The following is a 21725-nucleotide window of genomic DNA, read 5'->3' as shown; positions in this document are numbered from 1 at the left end:
AAATAAGATTGTATGGAATGTACCTAAATTGTTAGGAATAGATTTATTTATAGAGAAACAAGCTTTATTGAGCAAAACACCATTTAATAATGTTTTTTGTACCTTAGTGAATGTTATTTATATTTGGACTGTGCTTGAACTAAACTTAAGTGTTTAGAGTGTTTACCTTGGCTATGGAAGCAATACATAGCCTCTGCTGAATCTATTCTCTTATACTTGTCTGCACTTTTTGGTTTTATTGTTCTAAATTGCCGTAATAAAGATTACCTACCTAAAGTATGTCTGTCTGGTCATTATTCAGGTTTGTTTTCCCTTGCAATATACATGGTTGATTGAAAATGCAAAACACATCTTGCCAGACCCGATCGAGCCAAAGGTTCTTTACAAATTGCCGTTGAACAATGGAAACAAGCACTATTTTAGTAATAATAATTTTAAAAACTATAAGTACCAGGCAAAAGTTTGGACACACCTACTCATTCAAGTTTTTTATTTGTGTTCACTAAAACTGAAATAACACATGGAATCATGTAGTAACCAAAAAAGTGTCAAATAAAATATATTTTATATTCTTCAAAGTAGCCACCCTTTGCCTTGATGACAGCTTTGCACACTTGGCATTCTCTCAACCAGCTTCACCTGGAATTCTTTTCCAACAGTCTTGAAGGAATTCCCACAGCTGAGCACTTGGCTGCTTTTCCTTCACTACGGTCCAACTCATCCCAAACCATCTCAATTGGGTTGAAGTCAGGTGATTGTGGGGGCCAGGTAATCTGATGCAGCACTCCATCACTCTCCTTGGTCAAATAGCCCTTACACAGCCTGGAGGAGTGTTTGGGGTCATTGTCCTTTTGAAAAACAAATTATAGTCCCATTAAGCGCAAACCAGATGAGATGGTGTATTGCTGCAGAATGCTGTGGTAGCCATGCTGGTTAAGTGTGCCTTGAATTCTAAATAAATCACTGACAGTGTCACCAGCAAAGCACCCCACACCATCTCCATGCTTCACGGTGGGAACCACACATAACGGAGGAGATGCCACAAAGTCATCTGTTTACCTACTCTGCGTCTCACAAAGACACGGTGGTTGGAACCAAAAATCTCAGATTTGGACTCCACCGGTCTAATGCCCATTGCTCGTGTTTCTTGGCCCAAGCAAGTCTCTTCTTCTTATTGGTTTCCTTAAGTAGTGGTTTCTTTGCAGAAATTTGACCACGAAGGCCTGATTCGCGCATTCTCCTCTGAACAGTTGATGTTGAGATGTGTGTGTTACTTGAACTGTGTGAAGCATTTATTTGGGCTGTTAGAAGCTGGTAACTCTAATGGACGTATCCTCTGCAGCAGAGGTAATTCTGGGTCCTCCTTTCCTGTGGCAGTCCTCATGAGAGCCAGTTTCATCATAGTGCTTGATGTTTTTTGCGACTGCACTTAAAGAAACTTTCAAAATGTTCCAGTTTGACTGACCTTCATGTTAAGTAATGATGGACTGTCATTTCTCTTTGTTTTTTGAGCTGTTCTTGCCATAATATGGACTTGGCCTTTTACCAAATAGGGCTATCTTCTGTGTACGACCCCTTCCTTGTAACAATACAACTGATTGGCTCAAACGCATTAAGGAAAGAATTCCACAAATGAACTTTTAACAAGGCACACCTGTTAATTGAAACGCTGCCTCATGTAGTTGGTTGAGAGAATGCCAAGAGTGTGCAAAGCTGTCATCAAAGCAAAGGGTGGCTGCTTTGAAGAATCTCAAATATAAAATATATTTTGAATTAACACTTTTTTGGTTACGACATGATTCCATATGTGTTATTTCATAGTTTTGATGTCTTCACTATTATTCTACAATGTAAAAAATAGTGAAGAACCCTGGAATGAGTAGATGTGTCCAAACTTTTGACTGGTACTATCTATATATACATATATATATACATAGTATACAAAACATAAAAAACACGTGCTCTTTCCATGACTGACCAAGTGAAAGCTATGATCCCTTTTTGATGTCACTTGATAAATCAACTTCAATCAATTTAGATGAAAGGAAGGAGAGGATAAAGAATGATTTGTAAGCCTTGAGACATGAAATATGTATGTGTGCCATTCAGAGCGTGCATGTGCAATACAAAAAATATAAGTGCCTTTGAACGGGGTATGGTAGTAGGTGCCAGACGCACCGGTTTGTGTCAAGAAGTGCAATGCTGCTGGGTTTTTCACACTCAGTTTCCTGTGTGATCAAGAATGTCCCACCACCCAAAGGTCATCCAGCCAACTTCAAAACTGTGGGAAGCATTGGAGTCAACATAGGCCAGTATCCCTGTGGAACGCTTTCGAACACCTTGTAGAGTCTATGCCCTGACGAATTAAGGCGGTTCTGGAGGGGTCCTAATGTTTGGTATACTCAGTGTATATTTTTCGGATAAAAACACTGTTGTTTGTTATTCTGTCTTTCATCTGAGCTTAGGCAGAGTCCATGTCCTCCTGAAAGATGCACAGTACTGATCTATTCAAGATGCCACAAAGTCATGTTCAGGTCCGTGAATGTTCTGCGGAGGGGTCTATCCACACCTCGATGTAACCATCCACGGACTTAAATCAGTTCTACCAAATTTCTATCAACATGTTAAATGTGCAACCAGAGGGAAAAAAATTCTGGATCACCTGTACTCCACACACAGAGGCGCGTACAAAGCTCTCCCTCGCCCTCCATTTGGTAAATCCGACCACAACTCTATCCTCCTGATTCCTGCTTACAAGCAAAAATTAAAGCAGGAAGCACCAGTCTATAAAAAAGTGGTCAGATGAAGCAGATGCTTAACTACAGGAGTGTTTTGCTATCACAGACTGGAACATGTTCCGGGATTCTTCCGATGGCATTGAGGAGTACACCACATCAGTCACTGGCTTTATCAATAAGTGCATAGAGGACGTCGTCCCCAGTGACTGTACGTACATACCCCAACCAGAAGCCATGGATTACAGGCAACATTCACACTGAGCTAAAGGGTAGAGCTGACGCTTTCAAGGTGCGGGACTCCTGCTATGCCCTGCGACGAACCATCAAACAGGCAAAGCGTCAATACAGGGCTAAGATTGAATCATACTGCACCGGCTCCGACGCTCGTCTTATGTGGCAGGGCTTGCAAACTATTACAGACTACAAAGGGAAGCACAGCTGCGAGCTGCCCAGTGACATGAGCCTACCAGACGAGCTTAATCACTTCTATTCTCGCTTCGAGGCAAGCAACACTGAGGGATGCATGAGAGCATCAGCTGTTCCGGACGACTGTGTGATCACGCTCTCCGTAGCCGACATGAGTAAGACCTTTAAAAAGGTCAACATACACAAGGATGCAGGGCCAGACGGATTACCAGGACGTGTGCTCCGGGCATGTGCTGACCAACTGGCAGGTGTCTTCACTGACATTTTTAACATGTCCCTGATTGAGTCTCTAATACCAACATGTTTCAAGCAGACCACAATAGTGCCTGTGCCCAAGAACACAAAGGCAACCTGCCTAAATGACTACAGACCCGTAGCACTCACGTCCGTAGCCATGAAGTGCTTTGAAAGGTTGGTCATGGCTCACATCAACACCATTATCCCAGAAACCCTAGACCCACTCCAATTTGCATACCGCCCAAACAGATCCACAGATGATGCCATCTCTATTGCACTCTACACTGCCCTTTCCCACCTGGACAAAAGGAACACTTATGTGAGAATGCTATTCATTGACTACAGCTCAGCGTTCAACACCATAGTACCCTCAAAGCTCATCACTAAGCTAAGGATCTTGGTTCTAAACACCTCCCTCTGCAACTGGATCCTGGGAAAAAAAATAAAACGAATAAAAAATAAAATATGACACGAGGAAACAATCAAAAGCTACATAAAAGCTCAGGTGGTGAGGGTAGGTAGCAACACATCTGCAATGCTGATCCTCAACACTGGAGCTCCACAGTGGTGCGTGCTCAGTCCCCTCCTGTACTCCCTGTTCACCCACGACAGCATGGCCAGGCACGACTCCAACACCATCATTAAGTTTGCAGACGACACAACAGTGTCTGATCACCGATAATGACGAGACAGCATATAGGGAGGAGGTCAGAGACCTGGCCGTGTGGTGCCAGAATAACAACCTATCCCTCAACGTAACCAAGACTAAGGAGATGATTGTGAACTACAGGAAAAGGAGGACCGAGCACGCCCCCATTCTCATCGACGGGGCTGTAGTGGAACAGGTTGAGAGCTTCAAGTTCCTCGGTGTCCAACAACAAACTAGAATGGTCCAAACACACCAAGACAGTCGTGAAGAGGGCACGACAAAGCCTATTCCCCCTTAGGAAACTAAAAAGATTTGGCATGGGTCCTGAGATCCTCAAAAGGTTCTACAGCTGCAACATCGAGAGCATCCTGACTGGTTGCATCACTGCCTGGTACGGCAATTGCTCAGCCTCTGACTGCAAGGCACTACAGAGAGTAGTGCGTATGGCCCAGTACATCACTGGGGCTAAGCTGCCTGCCATCCAGGACCTCTACACCAGGCGGTGTCAGAGAAAGGCCCTAAAAATTATCAAAGACCCCATCCAGTTCTCTCTACTACCGCATGGCAAGCGGTACCGGAGTGCCAAGTCTAGAACAAAAAGGCTTCTCAACAGTTTTTACCCCCAAGCCATAAGACTCCTGAACAGGTAATCAAATGGCTACCCGGACTATTTGCATTGTGTGCCCCCCCCCCAACCCCTCTTTTTACATTGCTGCTACTCTCTGTTTATCATATATGCATAGTCACTTTAACTATACATTCATGTACATACTACCTCAATTGGGCCGACCAACCAGTGCTCCCACACATTGGTTAACCGGGCTATCTGCATTGTGTCCCGCCACCCGCCAACCCCTCTTTTACGCTACTGCTACACTCTGTTCATCATATATGGATAGTCACTTTAACCATATCTACATACTACCTCAATCAGCCTGACTAACCGGTGTCTGTATGTAGCCTTGCTACTTTTATAGCCTCGCTACTGTATATATATATAGTCCCTCTTTTTACTGTTGTTTTTATTTCTTTACTTACCTATTGTTCACCTAACACCTTTTTTGCACTATTGGTTAGAGCCTGTAAGTAAGCATTTCACTGTAAAGTCTACCTACACCTGTTGTATTCGGCGCACGTGACAAATAAACTTTGATTTGATTTGTAACCATGCTTATATCTGGATCCATATCTGGCCTCTGCAGCAGGGTGTCTGTGGGCAGGAAGTGGTGCTCAAACCTCCTCCCACATGAGGCTCGGATGGCAAGGAGTAAACTCCTAGGATCGGGAGTGCCAGGGGGGAATACTGGTGGGCTTTCGGTCTCTGGGGTTGTGGCCATCACACTGAGGTCCAGAGGGTTGGGGTGGGGCAGACCTTGCCTATCTCCGGGTTGCTCTGGGATGATGCCCGGGTCCTCACTGAGGACAGTTGGTTGTCAGACAGACAGCTTGGATTTCTTCTCCTCCACACCACTCAAAGACACCCTCCTCTGACGCCTTCTTCTCAATTGAGGGGAGGGGCTTGTATTTGTTCCAAGGGAAGGGAAGAGAGGGTAGCTCAGGAACATTATCTAGGTAGTATGGGACTTCGTCCACACTCAGCTGGCTGTGATAGCGGGAAGGAGGCAGCGATCTGACCTGTTGTAGCCCATTGAAGGAGGCTTGGGGATCATTGGTGTGTCGTGGAAGCTGGCAGCCACGTCCACGTTTGGAGTGTGGCTCAAACTGGGTTGACAACGCCCTTTCGAGGACTTTGGCCTGGTCAAATGCATTCTTCTCCACAGGAGTAGAATGGTTTATATGTGACTCAACTCTGAAAGATGGGAGATAGTCAAGAGAGACCTGAAAATACATTGAAGTTATTCCTCTACATTCTTTCTCATCATAGTCACTGTGATGGCATTCTTGCAGAAAGCCACTGGGTGTGCAGACTTTTGTACCATCACTGGTGAAATAAAACATGGCTAGCTAGCTAACTATATGTATGCTCCTCAGGGTTGGAGCAAAACCCTTCATACCCGGTAGCTGCTCAGGAGGAGACTGGCCACCCCTTTTGAGAGCACTGGCCAACTTGCAAGCTGAGCTAGCTAATCGTATTGACATGCTAGTGAGAGAACATGTAACGTTACTGCACTTGATTTCCTTGTTGACCAGTAACAGTAGCTAGCAAATTAGCTAGTGTTAGCTAGCTAAGCTGTCAGATCCAAGTAGATAACAAAGAGGGGACATACTTGCCTCTAGAATAACAGTGCAAGATAGGAATAATAGCAAACATATCTGCAGCATACCTTGCATTTTAGCAGATAGATAAGTCTCGCTTTTGTTTGTCAACACTCCAGCGGGAAGTTGAGGCTTTTTCAGCAGGCAGCGTCACTCAAACTATCAACACAGCTATCGTTACCTTGACAACGCTGCTCGCCTCGCACGCTCCCACATCAACAGGTGCCCCCTGGTGCAAGCCAAGGAGCGTGCAGAATCAGTAGCGTCCATTCCATTTCTATCACAACTGCCTCCAGTCCAAACAGAGATGTTTTGCACTGTGCAAGAACTGTAATTGAAACATTACACCAGATTTAACACTAATATCCTTCTTCAATCTTAGGTTATATAACATCACGACAAAATGATAGAGATACATAAATCATTGCAGAAATAGAACAAAAACAACATAGCTTAGGCCTATCATGTCACAGTGTATAACTTAATTCAGTCAACAGAAAACATTTAAAACTGTAAAATAACTGGTTTATATTTCTAAAAATAAAATGTCTATCTTGAGATTTAACAAGACAGGCACACAACCTTTAAATCTGCTAGTGCATTTGTAATGATACAAAACCTACTTTGAGAGATAAACTATGATGCATAATTAAAGTACATTAAGGAGAAAATGTAATGCCAGAAACGTGTGTTGAACAAAAACAGCACTGGAAGCCATAGAATTACATTTAGAAAGAAACATATGGGTAATGTTGCCTTATATCATAATGTACATATTATATACAATAATAATCCCCTCCTTATACAGTACTTTCTGCCTACTAGGGCAACTCCAGTATGTTGTTCTGGGCATAGAGGTCCTCTGTCACTTTGTATACCTCAGAGATGAGAGGCAGTGTGTCCCCTAGCACAGCCATCACCTGCTCTGGGCTACCTACATTCAACACATCAAAGAACGTAGCACGACCTGGGAGAGCCCAGAACGCTGTGCCGGCAGCCTTGCGGATGATCCATGCATGGTGTTGGGCGAGGGACTCATTATAGGCCTCAGAGCACATGACCGAGGTATTGCTGTCCTCAGTGCTGGTTCGTAGCCTCTCCAGGAATAGCTCCAGCCAGCGTAGGGCACGGTGCAGCCTCAGGAGGGTGCGGCAGCCGGACTCTGGGAAACTGCCTCTCTTGGTCAGGTCCACCAGTTGGCTGTCCAGTTCATACTTGACCATAGACTGGATGGTGACGTAGTGGGCCCCATTCTCACCATTCAGATGGTTGACCAGGATTTGGATCTTGTTGACAGCATCCTTGGAGATGAAGGAAAACACACTCCCCAGGCAGTTCATGAATCTGGAAATAAAGGACAATAAACACATTTTAATCAGACACATAAAAGCCATTTTATTGGACTACCATGATGCATTCTTATATTAGCCTACCCAACCCAAGTCTTCAAATATGTCATTATTCTAAATGGCTTTATTTTGAAACAACCAGTCATTTACATTGAGATAAATTATGACTTTTTTTAAGGATACTTAACTAGATTATGTGCATAAACTGATTAGTACGGCTTGCCAACTATGCCAGATTCAAGGATTTATTTACATTAGCCCAATGCCAAGGCTAAATCAAATTAAAGTTTATTGTGTGTATAAACAGTGTAACAAAAATGCAATGTACAGTAGTAGATACAGTATATTAAAATTAGCTATGTGAGAATACAGTAGACATATATGAATACACATTGTGAAAAACTGTATAAATGAAACTGGAAGTGTCCAAATCAAAGTTTATTGGTCACGTACACAGTTTAGCAGATGTTATAGGAGGTGCAGCAAAATGCTTATGTTACTAGCTCCGAGCGACAAGTACACAAAAAGTATTTCTTTTAAAATAAAATCAAGAAATGTAAGAATGAATCCAATTAACAACCCAAAGGCCAGCATCCCGGAGTTGCCTCTTCACTGTTGACGTTGAGACTGGTGTTTTGCGGGTACTATTTAATGAAGCTGCCAGTTGAGGACTTGTGAGGTGTCTGTTTCTCAATCTAGACACTCTAATGTACTTGTCCTCTTGCTCAGTTGTGCACCGGGGCCTCCCACTCTTCTGTCTATTCTGGTTAGGGCTAGTTTGCACTGTTCTGTGAAGGGAGTAGTACACAGCGTTGTACAAGATCTTCAGTTTCTTTGCAATTTCTCGCATGGAATAGCCTTCATTTCTCAGAACAAGAATAGACTGACAAGTTTGTTTCTAGCTATTTTGAGACTGTAATCGAACCCACAAATGCCGATGCTCCAGATACTCAACTAGTCTAAAGAAGGCCAGTTTTATTGCTTCTTTAATCAGAACCACAGTTTTCAGCTGTGCTAACATAATTGCAAAAGGGTTTTCTAATGATCAATTAGCCTTTTAAAATTATAAACTTGGATTAGCTAACACAACGTGCCATTGGAACACAGGAGTGATGGTTGCTGATAATGGGCCTCTGTACGCCTATGTAGATATTCTTTATTTTTTAATCAGCCGTTTCCAGCTACAATAGTGATTTACAACATTAACAATGTCTACACTGTATTTCTGATCAATTTGATGTTATTTTAATGGACAAAAAAATGTGCTTTTCTTTCATAAAGAAGGACATTTATAAGTGACCCCAAACTTTTGAACGGTAGTGCAAATGTATGTGAATAAACAGTATGTGAATAAATAGTATGTGAATAAAAAGGTGTTGATATAAGTAGTTATATAGGATGAGTCATGAATAAAATACAGTATATACATATAAAGTGGGTAAAACAGTATGTAAACATTATTAAAGTGAGCAGTGTTCAATGGCTCTAGGTGCATAGGGCAGCAGTCTAAGTTCCAGGGTAAAGTACAGGGTAGTAGACGGTTAGTGCGTGTCTAAGGTGCATGGCAGGTTACTGGGCGCAGGCCGGCTAGTGGTGACTGTTTAACAGTCGGATGGCCTGGAGATAGAAGCTGTTTATCAGTCTTTTGGTCCCAGCTTTGATGCACCTGTACTGTCTCCAGGCCATGGCTCGGGTGCCCAAGGTCCTCCTTAGGGATCTTCTTGGCCTTGCTGTGACACCGGGTGCTGTAACATTAGATGTCCTGGAGGGTAGGTAGTTTACCAGCTACCAGTAATTACCTGAGCATCTAGGCTTACTGTAGCATTTAAACGACTTACCTTACGAGACCACGCCACCCTGCTACGTAATGTTCAAGGAATACTTCTTTGTGTTCAGAGAGGCATGACTTAAAAGTGTCAAGAACCTCTTGTAAAGTGAATTTCAGATCCTCCGATGCTATAGCCATGGCTACCCGGAAGTACGTCTAAAAATGATCAATAATAAACAGTAGCGATTTTAGAAGCTTGACTGGGTTCTATTTAACCTCTGATCTTTGATAACCGATCATAATAACACATTTCTACCAAAATTATGCATTCTGATAACCCCTTGCAGACCCTGTTTGTCCAGATAACCAAACCACAGTGCGCAGGTCTGCGCAGGTCCGAAGCGCGTGAGAACTGCAGTTCCAAAGAGAGTCGATAATGGCGCGTGGAGTGCGTTGTAAAACAGTAGAACAGTCACTAGTAGCACTAGCAAGAACACACGCTGCTATCCCATCGTTCAAAAACAAATCAGCTTCTGGCAGCCATTTATCCAGCGAACTAAATATATATATTTTTCTTTACAGAGGAGGCTTTATCCACCACAATTTAGCCGCTAGTGTCACCTAGTTGGCACGTCTACGTTTTAATTTCTAGCTAGCTAGTTAGCTAGTAGCTACTTGAACTAGCTAACGTTAGTAAAGTTGGCTAACTTTAGATTTCTAGGTAGCTACTTTATCGACCACATTTAGTTTGAATACCCAGCCAGGATGCCTGAGATAAAAGTTACACCACTGGGTAAGTATTACATTTTTATCTGCATGCACGGGCAGACATTTCTCCCAAACACGAAATAATGACTTTGTTGCGCATGCATACAATATCTTAGAGCAGGTCTATGGTGGTACTCTCTTTGATTATAACGGGAACGTTACATGAAGAACTTCCAATCTTGAAGGTCAGCTAAACGACATGTTGTGAAATTAGCATGGATGAGATGTTCATTTGTGTATCTCATCCTCTTGTTTCCTCTCAGGTGCTGGACAAGATGTTGGCCGTAGCTGTATCCTTGTCTCTATTGGGGGCAAAAACATTATGCTTGACTGTGGGATGCACATGGGCTTCAATGATGACGTAAGTAGATCCACAGGGTGCTAAGAAGTATGCAATTATATGTCAGTAGATCCACTGTTCTCAATTTGACAGTCAAATACACTTTAGGTTCCTTTGGTGTTCCGTTATTGTGCCATTGTTCTTTTCAGAGAAGATTCCCAGATTTCTCTTACATAACACAACAAGGACGCCTGACAGAATTCTTGGACTGTGTAATTATCAGGTTTGTGGTCTTTTTATGACACTTAGCTATATCTAGGTACTACTCTTCAGCAAGAGAAACCATCTTATCAGACTCCACACAAAGAGAAAGAGCTTTCTCCCACTCAAGGGCATTCTATCTTTTGATTGATTTTATCTTCTATATTTTAACTGATTACTCACACTAACTCTCCTAGTCATTTCCACTTGGACCACTGTGGTGCTCTGCCGTACATGAGTGAGATGGTGGGCTACGATGGCCCCATCTACATGACCCACCCCACCAAGGCCATCTGCCCTATCTTGCTGGAAGACTTCAGGAAGATCACTGTGGACAAGAAGGGCGAAACCAACTTCTTCACATCCCAGATGATCAAGGACTGCATGAAGAAAGTAGTCCCTTTGAACCTCCACCAGACTGTCCAGGTATACAGTCCTGATATATACCTTTTTTAATTGATAAAGTCAGGTCTTAGAAGTACTCCAAGTGTAGCCTGGTTCCATATCTATTTGTGTGGTCTTGCCAACTCCCATGGTCATTGTTTGGTATGACAATGATCATAGCAGTTGGCAAGACAGAACAAACAGACCTGGAACCAGGCTACTCCAAGGGTATAACATATAGTGCATTACTTTCTCAATGATGGCCAAGAAACTACATTTGGAGGTAGTATTAGTGTATGGAATGATGTATTGCGTTGATTCTGTCATGGTTTCTTAGGTAGATGATGAGCTGGAGATCAAGGCTTACTATGCAGGCCACGTCCTAGGAGCTGCTATGGTGCAGATCAAAGTAGGATCTGAGTCTGTGGTCTACACTGTGAGTATTAGCCTATTAATAGAACTGGTCTTATTATTGATCAATGCATGAATCATGTGATTTCCTTGAAGTAACTTATCCTTACTTGCTTTTGGAGGGTGACTATAACATGACGCCAGACAGACATTTAGGGTAAGTGGTGATTTATTTTGTGTTTCATGTAACATGATTTAGATCAATGCCTATGTGTTCTATAATAAACCATTTTTATTTTGTTGTCATAGGGCTGCGTGGATCGATAAGTGTCGGCCAGACATCCTCATCTCAGAGTCCACCTACGCCACCACCATCCGTGACTCCAAGAGGTGCAGGGAGAGGGACTTCCTGAAGAAAGTACACGAGACAGTGGAGAGAGGGGGGAAGGTGAGGGCCACCACACAGGTTTTTTCTGTCCCTATAGCTCATTCTGTCTCTCCAGTACTCGTGTCCTAAAGGATTAAATGTTGTGCTCTCAGGTTCTGATTCCGGTCTTTGCCCTGGGTAGAGCTCAGGAACTGTGCATTCTATTGGAAACATTCTGGTAAGGTTTCTATTCCAAATTCGATTAGCATTATTCTAGCTAATGTTCTTTTGTTAAGATGATGTTCATTTTGTGTCTTGATGACTGGACAAGCAATCAGGGAATGATGTAAAAGCCTCTCCTCTCCTTCCACAGGGAGCGGATGAACATGAAGGCCCCCATCTACTTCTCCACGGGGCTCACAGAGAAAGCCAATCACTACTACAAACTCTTCATCACCTGGACCAATCAGAAGATCAGAAAAACCTTTGTACAGAGAAACATGTTTGAGTTCAAACACATTAAGGCCTTTGATCGCTCCTACGCAGACAACCCTGGACCAATGGTGGAGAAACATCACCATCATATTTGCATGCTACTACTAAAACCTTGTTTACAGTTGGAACCGTTTTATGTTTAGGCATTGATATGCTTTAGATACAGACAAGTCCAATGATTTGTCCATTATAGATGCTATTCTTCTTACCCCAGTGAATATTCTACATAGTCACTGGAGACCCGTTGTCTAAAAGTAAAACATCTGACGCACACCCAAAAATGTTTGTGAAGATGCTGACTAATGGAGAGTATACTATATAAAAATCCAGAGCATACTATATTCTCCCAAAAATGTAATGGGTAAACCTAATTTATTTATTTTTTAAAAACAGGTGTATCCAGGTGAAAGCTGTGATCCGTTATTGATGTCACCTGTTAAATCCACTTCAATTAGTGTAGAAGACAGGTTAAAGAAAGATTTTTAAGCCTTGAGACATGGATTGTGGTGTGCCATTCAGAGGGTGAATGGGCAACACAAAAGATTTAAGTGCCTTTGAATGGGATATGGTAGTAGGTGCCAGGCGCACTGGTTTGAGTGTGTCAAGAACTGCACCGCTGCTGGGTTTTTCACGTTCAACAGTTTCCCGTGTGTCAAGTATGGTTCACCACCCAAAGGACATCCAGCCAACTTGACACAACTGTGGGAAGCATAGGAGTCAACATGGGCCAGCATCTCTGTGGAACTCTTTCGACACAGAGTTCATGCCCCTACGAAAGGCAAAAGAGGGTGCAACTCAATATTAGGAAGGTGTTACTAATGTTTTCTACACTCAGTGTAGAGTGTGTGACTTTATTGATTTGTATAGTTTTTATGAATGGCATTGTTGAAATAACACTACTGAAATGTGTGTGTTCTGTCAGGTGGTCTTTGCCACCCCAGGAATGCTGCATGCTGGTCAGTCTCTACAGATATTCAAGAAGTGGGCTGGCAACGAGAAGAATATGGTAAGTCCCATTTGAGATATGTCAGTTACGGAGTGTGTTTTTGTGAATTTGGGCGAAAATCAATTCTACTTTTCATTTTCTGTTAATCAGATCATTATGCCTGGGTATTGTGTGCAAGGCACCATCGGACACAAGATCCTGAATGGTCAAAAGAAACTGGAGATGGAGAATAGACAAACGGTAATGCAAGATTGTATTTAACTTCATGATTTTACTGCAGTAACAGATATCAAATGGATAAAGTGAAATTGAGAGATGTGAGCCGGCCTGTTGTCGTTTGTCTGCTGACCTTTGCCATCTGTGACCCCTACAGTTGGAGGTGAAGCTGCAGGTGGAGTACATGTCGTTCAGCGCCCATGCAGACGCTAAGGGCATCATGCAGCTCATCCGCATGGCAGAGCCTCGCAACATGCTGCTGGTGCACGGAGAGGCCAAGAAGATGGAGTTCCTCAAGGACAAGATCGAGCAGGAGTTCAGTGAGTGACACCTGGATGTCCTTGTAACAATGTTTACTTCAAGAATGTTAGGGCTTCAGAGAGAAGGATATATATACTGTACCAGTGGTTCCCTAACTTTTTATAGTCCCGTACCCCTTCAAACATTCAACCTCCAGCTGCGTACCTCCTCTAGCACCACGGTCAGCGCACTCTCAAATGTTTTTTGCCATCATTGTAAGCCTGCCACACACACACTATACAATACATTTATTAAACATAAGAATTTGTGTTTTTGTCACAACCCAGCTCGTGGGAAGTGACAAAGAGCTCTTATAGGACCATGGCACAAATAATAATATCATAATAATCAATCATTTTGCTCTTTATTTAACCATCTTACATATAACATTTTTGTTCATCAAAAATTGTGAATAACTCACCACAGGTTAATGAGATGGGTGTGCTTGAAAGGATGCACATAACTCTGAAATATTGTATTGGAAAGAGTCTGTCTTAAATCATTTTCCACACACAGTCTGTGCCTGTATTTAGTTTATGCTAGTGAGGGCCGAGAATCAACTCTCACATAGGTACGTGGTTTCAAAGGGCATATGTGTCTTAACAGCGCGATTTGCCAAGGCAGGATACTCGGAGCGCAGCCCGATCCTGAAATCTGGCAGTGGCTTCTGATTAAATAACATTTTCACAGAACTGCTTGTTGCAATTTGGATGAGTCTCTCTTGTTCAGATATCGGTCAGTGGATTGGAGGCAGGGCATGAAAGGGATAACGAATCCAGTTGTTTGTGTCATCCATTTCGGGACAGTACCTGCCTAATTGCGTACCCAGCTCACCCAGGTGCTTCGCTATATCACATTTGACATTGTCCGTAAGCTTGAGTTCATTTGCACACAATATCATACAATGATGGAAAGGCCTGTGTTTTGTCCTTGTTAATGCAGACAGAGAAGAGCTCCAACTTCTTAATCATAGCCTCACATTGAATATAGTTGCGGAGAGTCCCTGTAATCCTAGATTTAGATTGTTCAGGCGAGGAAAAAACATCACCCAGATAGGCCAGTCGTGTGAGAAACTCATCATCATGCAAGCTGTCAGACAAGTGGAAAATGATGGTCCGTAAAAATAACTTGAAGCTTGTCTGTCAATTGAAAAAAACGTGTCAATACTTTGCCCCTTGATAACCAGCGCACTTCTGTATGTTGTAAAAGTGCTACATGGTCGCTTCCCATATCATTGCATAGTGCAGAAAATACACGAGAGTACATGGGCCTTGCTTTAACAAAGTTAACCATTTTCACTGTAGTGTCCAAAACGTCTTTCAAGCTGTCAGGCAACAAGAGCCTCTCGGTGGATGCTGCAGTGTCCCCAAGTGGCATCGGGAGCAAATGCTTGCACGCGCGTTACCACTCCACTATGTTTCCCTGTCATGGCTTTTGCGCCATCAGTACAGATACCAACACATCTTGACCACCAAAGTCCATTTGATGTCACAAAGCTGTCCAGTACTTTAAAAATATTCTCTCCTGGTTTCCAATGGTTTGCAGAAGAGGATGTCTTCCTTAATTGACCCCCCCATAAACATAACAGACATATACCAGGAGCTGTGCCAGGCCCGCCAAGTCTGCTGTAATGCATAGAATTCACTGGCTTGTATGCAAAGCAGTAATTGTTTCAAAATATCTCCTGCCATGTCACTGATGCATCGTGAAACAATAGCATGGGGCTTGCCTGTCCAAGCCACTCGGTAGCTCACCATATAAGATGCTTCTAGCCCCTTCTTATTAATGATATCTGTTGCTTTTATACATGTCTTACTACTGGAAAGGTGTCTTAATTCTCGCTCCAAAAACTCCTGTGGCTTGTTTTTCAAATTGACATGTTTTGTTTCTAAATGTCTGCGCAAGAGTGTTTTTTTTTTTTCATCGAGTTGTGAGATAATACTTTTGCACATAACACAATGTGGCTGAGGAAAGGCACTACTCCCAATATAAGTGAACCCCAAATCAATGTAGTTCTCATCATATTTGCGCCTCTTCGATGGTCCAACGTCCCTGTCGATTGTTCGTTGCTTTCCTGGGTAAGGGGGCTGTTGCTCTTTGGCTGCATCAGATTCACAACTGTCAGTGTCCATGCTAGCTGGGCTAACAACAAATGTAGAATTACTGATGCTAGCATTGGATGTGCTCGTGGAAGCAGAACAACTTGTCGTCGACTGCTGGTAGTACTTTTTTAAAATCCAATTTCGAGCAAACGGAATGAGCAGCGGCTACGTTTGGCTACATACGGGCCGTTAGTGTAATTCCCGCGAGATAGTAATGGTTAATGTGATTGGATGTTAATTATTTGACTAGGCTACCTGTATTTGACATTGTGTTGTTATTTCACTGAACACTATGATTTAATTTTGTTTTTGGCAGTGAAACGAGGCTGCTCAGGTGAGAGAGAAAAAAACTCATCCAAATGTATAGCCCCATTGGGAAAATCTAAATAGACAGTTTTTAAAATGTGAATATTTTTTAACTTGGAAAAAAAAGTGAATCACATTTTTATTTGGCGTAACCCTGGGGATATTATTATTATTATTATTATTTCTTTATTTTTACCTTTTATTTAACTAGGCAAGTCAGTTAGAACAAATTCTTATTTACATTGGCAGCCTAGGAACTGCCTTGTTCAGGGGCAGAACAACAGATTTTTATATTGTCAGCTTCGGGATTCAATATAGCAACCTTTCGGTTACTGGCCCAATGCTCTAAATACTAAGCTACCTGCCGCCCCATGACATTGTGTTGTTATTTCACCTGAGTGAGAATGGGTGCAGCCATGGGTGGGCCTGGGAGGACATAGGCCCACCCACTGGGGAGCCAGGCCCAGCCAATCAGAATGAGTTATTCCCCACAAAAGGGCTTTATTACAGACAGAAATATTCCTCAGCACCATTCCCCCCTTACGGTAGAGAAATTAACATACAATTCTCTGGCAACAGCTCTGTTAGACATTCCTGCAGTCAACACGCCAATTGCACACTCCCTCAAAACTTGAAACATCTGTGGCATTGTGTTATGTGACACAAATTCACATTTTAGAGTGGCCTTTTATTGTTCCCAGCACAAGGTGCACCTGTGTAATAATCATGCTGTTAATCAGCTTCTTGATATGCCACACCTGTCAGGTGGATGAATCATCTTGGCAAAGGAGAAATGTGGAATGTGTTTGAGGATCTTGTCAGGAGCACTGGGTAGTGTTCAGTAGGACACAGCGTAGCAAAGTGTTATGCAACAGAAAACGAAAATCTGTCTTCTTATTGGACAAGTGCATGTTCAACCTCCCTCGTTTTAACTCCATTTGAAAAAAACAATCTCCCTACTGAACACAGCTCTGGTATTATGCCTCATTCGTCTTTCTTTGTGAATGACAGCCATCAACTGCTTCATGCCAGCCAACGGTGAGACCACCACTGTGATCACCAACCCCAGTGTCCCAGTGGACATCTCACTCAACCTGCTCAAGAGGGAGATGGCCCTTGGAGGTATTGTTCAGTACATCTTAGTCATTCTTGATCTAGCCCACTCTCCCAATTGATGTGTGTGTTATTCACTGTTTGACTGCTATGCTCCACAGGCCCCTTACCTGACCCGAAAAAGCCTCGTACCATGCACGGGACCCTGATCATGAAGGATAATGTAAGTTCTGAATTCCAGCAACTGCCGTTCATACAACGTAGTGATACTCTGATTTATATATTTATGATAGAAAACTTAACTATGGCCTTGCCTAGCTAATTCAGATATGCTAGTAATTCAAGTTGTTTTTTCTCTGCCTTTGGCCTTGCCTTGTGAGTGACCTCTTGTTGCCCTGTGTTCCGCTCTCTCTCTCTCACCCCGTGTTCTCCCCTTTCCCTCCTGTGTTCCTCCTGGGTGTAGAGTCTTCGGCTGGTCTCTCCAGAACAGGCTCTCAAGGAGTTGGGCCTCAACGAGCACCAGCTCCGCTTCACCTGCCGAGTACAGCTCCAGGACCCACACAGTGACCCCGACACTCTCAGCAGAATCTACACACACCTCAAGAGGTACAGTAAGACCGAGTTTACTATTTTTATTGTGTTTTCACGTTCTTATTTGGTCAAAGCATGGGCGTAAAAGGCACATAGTTTGTTTGGTCTTCTGCAAAAAAATTATAATTTGTATTCACAAAAAGAGGTAGTCACTACTCAGGTCTGATCCACTAACACACCTTCATATAATAATATTAATGACTATTTCTTCTCTGTCTCTGTTCTAGTGTGCTGAAAGGTTATACCATCCAGCACCTCCCAGACGGGACCGTCATGGTGGAGTCTATTGTGATCAAGGTGTCCTCCTCAGCTGAAGAGCCCAACACCAAGGTGCTGCTGCTGTCCTGGAGCTACCAGGTAAGGAGGGCGGCTGTTGAAAATGAGTGTGAGCTATTGTGACGGACCACAGTGTCTGCTTAGCAGTATAGCTTCCTCCCTGTCTGGGTACACTGTCCGTACAACGGATCGAACTAGGGTCCTCTGCCTAACAAACGCACGTGACTACACATTCAACAACATACTAGCCATTTGCGCCACTGAAAAGCTAGCAATTCAGTGATGAGGGGAGGCATTTCAAGCTGTGGAGTGAGCTTACGGTCCGATCTGAACTACAGTATGTAACACTATACACACTAAGGTGTAGCCCACAACCTTGGAGGGCCTGTGGGTGGGTTTCTATACTGTGTGGCACAAGTCAGTCACCATGTCTTGTGACGCGCTTCTAGTTAACCAAAACCACCAGCTAGCGATGGCGTCAAGTAAGTCTATTTAGAGGAGTATGTAGCAACCACAAGCCATGTTCATTCTTAAATCTACACCTTTTTACATATCAACAATATCTAAAATGTCAATGATTTGATCAAAATAAACATACCCTATAGATTTACTTGACTCAAGTTGCACCATCCTTTTATCCAATGTTTATTTCAACACAAATGATGTCTACCTTGTGTTATTTGTAGGATGAAGATCTGGGGAGCTTTCTGTCTACTCTGCTGAAGAAAGGACTTCCATCAGGGCTGTCTTCAATATGACGTAGTTCAGATCGGTGGCAGGAGGCAGAGCGTTGGGCCAGTAATCGAAAGGTCGCTGGTTTGAATCCTTGAGCCGAGTAGGTGAACATTTTTTCTGTGCCCTTGAGCAAGGCACTTAACCCTAATTGCTCCTGTAAATCGCTCTGGATAAGAATGTCTGCTAAATGACTCAAATGTAAACTATCCCAATGTGTAGCTTACTGTAAAGGTTAGTCTCAATGTTGTACAAAGCTGATTTGAATAAATCTTTTTATAAGAAGGTGTTACTGAACTCTATTTATATTGATATAATCCAAGTCACTAATTGTTAATACGCAACAATCAAGTAATTGCATTGTCATTATGTGAGCTCTTAAAGGTCCAATGCAGCAGTTTTTATCTCGATATCAAATCATTTCTGGGTAATAATAAAGTACCTTCGTGTGAATGTTTTCAATTAAAATGGTAAAAAATAAACAAAAATAGCTTCTTAGCAAAGAGCAATTTCTCAAGCAAGCAAGTTTGGGGTCACTTAGAAGTGTCCTTGTTTTTTAAAGAAAAGCAACAAAAAAAATCCATTAAAATAACATCAAATTGATCAGAGATACATTGAAATGTTGTAAATGACTATTGTAGCTGGAAATGGCAGATTTAAAAAAAAATATATATATATTAAATGGACAATCTACATAGGCGTCCAGAGGCCTATTAGCAATCATCACTCCTGCGTTCCAATGGTACGTTGTTAGCTAATCCAAGTTTATAGTTTTAAAAGGCTAATTGATCATTAGAAAATTGTTAGCACAGCTGAAAACTGCTGTTCTGATTAAAGAAGCAAGTCCTCAACTGGCAGCTTCATTAAATAGTACCCGCAAAACACCAGTCTCAACGTCAACAGTGAAGAGACAACTCTGGGATGCTGGTCTTCTAGGCAGAGTTGCAAAGAAAAAGCCATATCTTAGACTGGCCAATAAAAATAGAAGATTAAGATGGGGAAAAGAACACAGACACTGGACAGAGGAACTCTCCCTAGAAGGCCAGCATCCCTGGGTTGCCTCTTCACTGTTGACATTGAGACTGGTGTTTTGCAGGTACTATTTAATGCAGCTGCCAGTTGAGGACTTGTGAGGCATCTGTTTCTCAAACTAGACACTGTGAAGGGAGTAGTACACAGCGTTGTACGAGATCTTCAGTTTCTTGGTAATTTCCCTTTATGGAATAGCCTTCAGAACAAGAATAGACTGACGAGTTTCAGAAGAAAGTTATTTTGTTTCTGGCCATTTTGAGCCTGTAATCGAACACACAAATGCTGATGCTCCAGATACTCAACTAGTTTAAAGAAAGCCAGTTTTATTGCTTCTTTAATCAGAACAACAGCTGTGCTAACATAATTGCAAAAGGGTTTTCTAATGATCAATTAGCCTTTTTAAAATTATAAACTTGGATTAGCTAACACAATGTGCCATTGGAACACATGAGTGATGGTTGCTGATAATGGGCCTCTGTACGCCTATGTAGATATTCCATTTAAAAAATCTACCGTTTCCAGCTACAATAGTGATTTCCAACATTAACAATGTCTACACTTTATTTCTGATCAATTTGATATTTTAATAGACAAATGTGATTTTCTTTTTAAGGACATTTCTAAGTGACCCCAAACTTTTGAACTGTGTGTCAGTTAAATATCACACACACAGTACCAATCAAAAATTGACACACCTACTCATTCCAGGAATTTTCTTTATTTTTACTATTTTCTACATTAGAATAATAGTGAAGACATCAAAACTATGAAATAACACATATGGAATCATGTAGTAAACAACAAAGTGCTTTTTAAGTTAATTTGTGGAATTTCTTTCCTTAATGCGTTTGAGCCGATCAGTTGTGTTGTGACAAGGTAGGACTATCTTCTGTATACGCCCCTATTTGGTAAAAGACCAAGTCCATATTATGGCAAGAACAGCTCAAATAAACAAAGAGAAACGACAGTCCATCATTACTTTAAGACATTAAGGTAGGTCAATCCGGAAAATTACAAGAACTTTGAACGTTTTTGAGGGTAGTCGCCATAACCATGAAGCGCTTTGATGAAACTGTCTCTGAGGACCGCCACAGGAAAGAAAGACCCAGAGTTACCTCTGCTGCAGAGGATAAGTTCATTTGAGTTACCAGCCTCAGATTGCAGCCCAAATAAATGCTTCACAGAGTTCAAGTAACACACATTTCAACTGTTCAGAGGAGACTGTGTGAATCAGGCTTCATGGTTGAATTGCTGCAAAGAAACCACTACTAAAGGACACCAATAAGAAGAGACTTGCTTGGGCCAAGAAACATGAGCAATGGACATTAGACCGGTGGAAATCTGTCCTTTGGTCTGAGTCCAAATCTGAAATTTTTGGTTCCAACCGCTGTGTCTTTGTGAGACACAGAGTAGGTGAACGGATGATCTCTGCACTTGTGGTTTTTTGCCATGAAGCAAGGAGGAGGAGGTGTGACGGTGTGTGGCTGCTTGGCTGGTGACACTAGGTGATTTATTTAGAATTCAAGGCACACTTAACAAGCATGGCTACCACAGCATTCTGCAGCGATACGCCATCCCATCTGGTTTGCGCATGGTGGGACTATCATTTGTTTTTCAACAGGACAATGACACAACACACCTCCAGGCTGTGTAAGGGCTATTTGACCAAGAAGGAGAGTAATGGAGTGCTGCATCAGATGACCTGGCCTCCACAATCACCCGACCTCAACCCAATTGAGATGGTTTGGGATGAGTTGGACCGTAGAGTGAAGGAAAAGCAGCCAACAAGTGCTCATCGTATGTGGGAACCCCTTCAAGACTGTTGAAAAAGCATTCCTCATGAAGCTGTTTGAGAGAATGCCAAGACTGCAAAGCTGTCAT

General features: G+C 42.5%; 2 protein-coding genes and 1 pseudogene across 3 annotated transcripts; 1 reads left to right on the top strand and 2 right to left on the bottom strand.

Annotated features, from left to right (window-relative positions):
* Nucleotides 1–2461: 2461 nt before the first annotated feature.
* LOC120059620 lies at nt 2462–5819 on the bottom strand (annotated as a pseudogene).
* An 802-nt stretch (nt 5820–6621) lies between these two features.
* LOC120059170 (ceramide-1-phosphate transfer protein-like) lies at nt 6622–9792 on the bottom strand. Its single transcript, XM_039008016.1, has 2 exons — nt 9455–9792; nt 6622–7611 (listed from the first exon to the last, which is right to left on the bottom strand). The coding sequence occupies exons 1-2, from the start codon at nt 9580–9582 to the stop codon at nt 7089–7091; spliced, it is 651 nt and encodes a 216-aa protein (XP_038863944.1). The 5' UTR covers nt 9583–9792; the 3' UTR covers nt 6622–7088.
* ints11 (integrator complex subunit 11) lies at nt 9234–19101 on the top strand. 2 transcript variants are annotated; one of them, XM_039008014.1, is made up of 17 exons: nt 9234–9385; nt 10416–10513; nt 10642–10715; nt 10891–11119; nt 11415–11513; nt 11611–11645; nt 11738–11876; nt 11969–12033; nt 12169–12358; nt 13213–13296; nt 13387–13476; nt 13610–13772; nt 17172–17282; nt 17375–17436; nt 17677–17819; nt 18032–18161; nt 18767–19101. In XM_039008014.1, exons 1-17 carry the CDS (start codon nt 9277–9279, stop codon nt 18836–18838), a joined length of 1893 nt encoding a protein of 630 aa, XP_038863942.1. In that variant the 5' UTR covers nt 9234–9276; the 3' UTR covers nt 18839–19101. The 2 variants fall into 2 exon arrangements, with proteins under 2 accessions (XP_038863942.1, XP_038863943.1); XM_039008015.1 differs by lacking the exon at nt 9234–9385 and adding an exon at nt 9793–10177.
* The last annotated feature ends 2624 nt before the right edge of the window (nt 19102–21725 follow it).

The sequence above is a fragment of the Salvelinus namaycush genome, chromosome 14, assembly GCF_016432855.1.
Source record: "Salvelinus namaycush isolate Seneca chromosome 14, SaNama_1.0, whole genome shotgun sequence".
In the NCBI taxonomy this organism is placed as follows: Eukaryota; Metazoa; Chordata; class Actinopteri; order Salmoniformes; family Salmonidae; genus Salvelinus; species Salvelinus namaycush.
This window is presented reverse-complemented; position numbering and strand designations above follow the sequence as displayed.

What these genes read in the sequence shown, in the direction of transcription:
- ints11 (XM_039008014.1), top strand. Translation starts at nt 9,277, where the DNA reads ATGCACCTGTACTGTCTCCAGGCCATGGCTCGGGTGCCCAAGGTCCTC. An exon ending in CTGAGTCTGTGGTCTACACT is followed by an intron (nt 11,514 to 11,610) that starts GTGAGTATTAGC and finishes TTGCTTTTGGAG; the next exon opens with GGTGACTATAACATGACGCC. An exon ending in CAGTGGAGAGAGGGGGGAAG is followed by an intron (nt 11,877 to 11,968) that starts GTGAGGGCCACC and finishes TTGTGCTCTCAG; the next exon opens with GTTCTGATTCCGGTCTTTGC.
- LOC120059170 (XM_039008016.1), bottom strand. Translation starts at nt 9,582, where the DNA reads ATGGCTATAGCATCGGAGGATCTGAAATTCACTTTACAAGAGGTTCTT. An exon ending in GGGTGGCGTGGTCTCGTAAG is followed by an intron (nt 7,612 to 9,454) that starts GTAAGTCGTTTA and finishes CTTTATTTCCAG; the next exon opens with ATTCATGAACTGCCTGGGGA.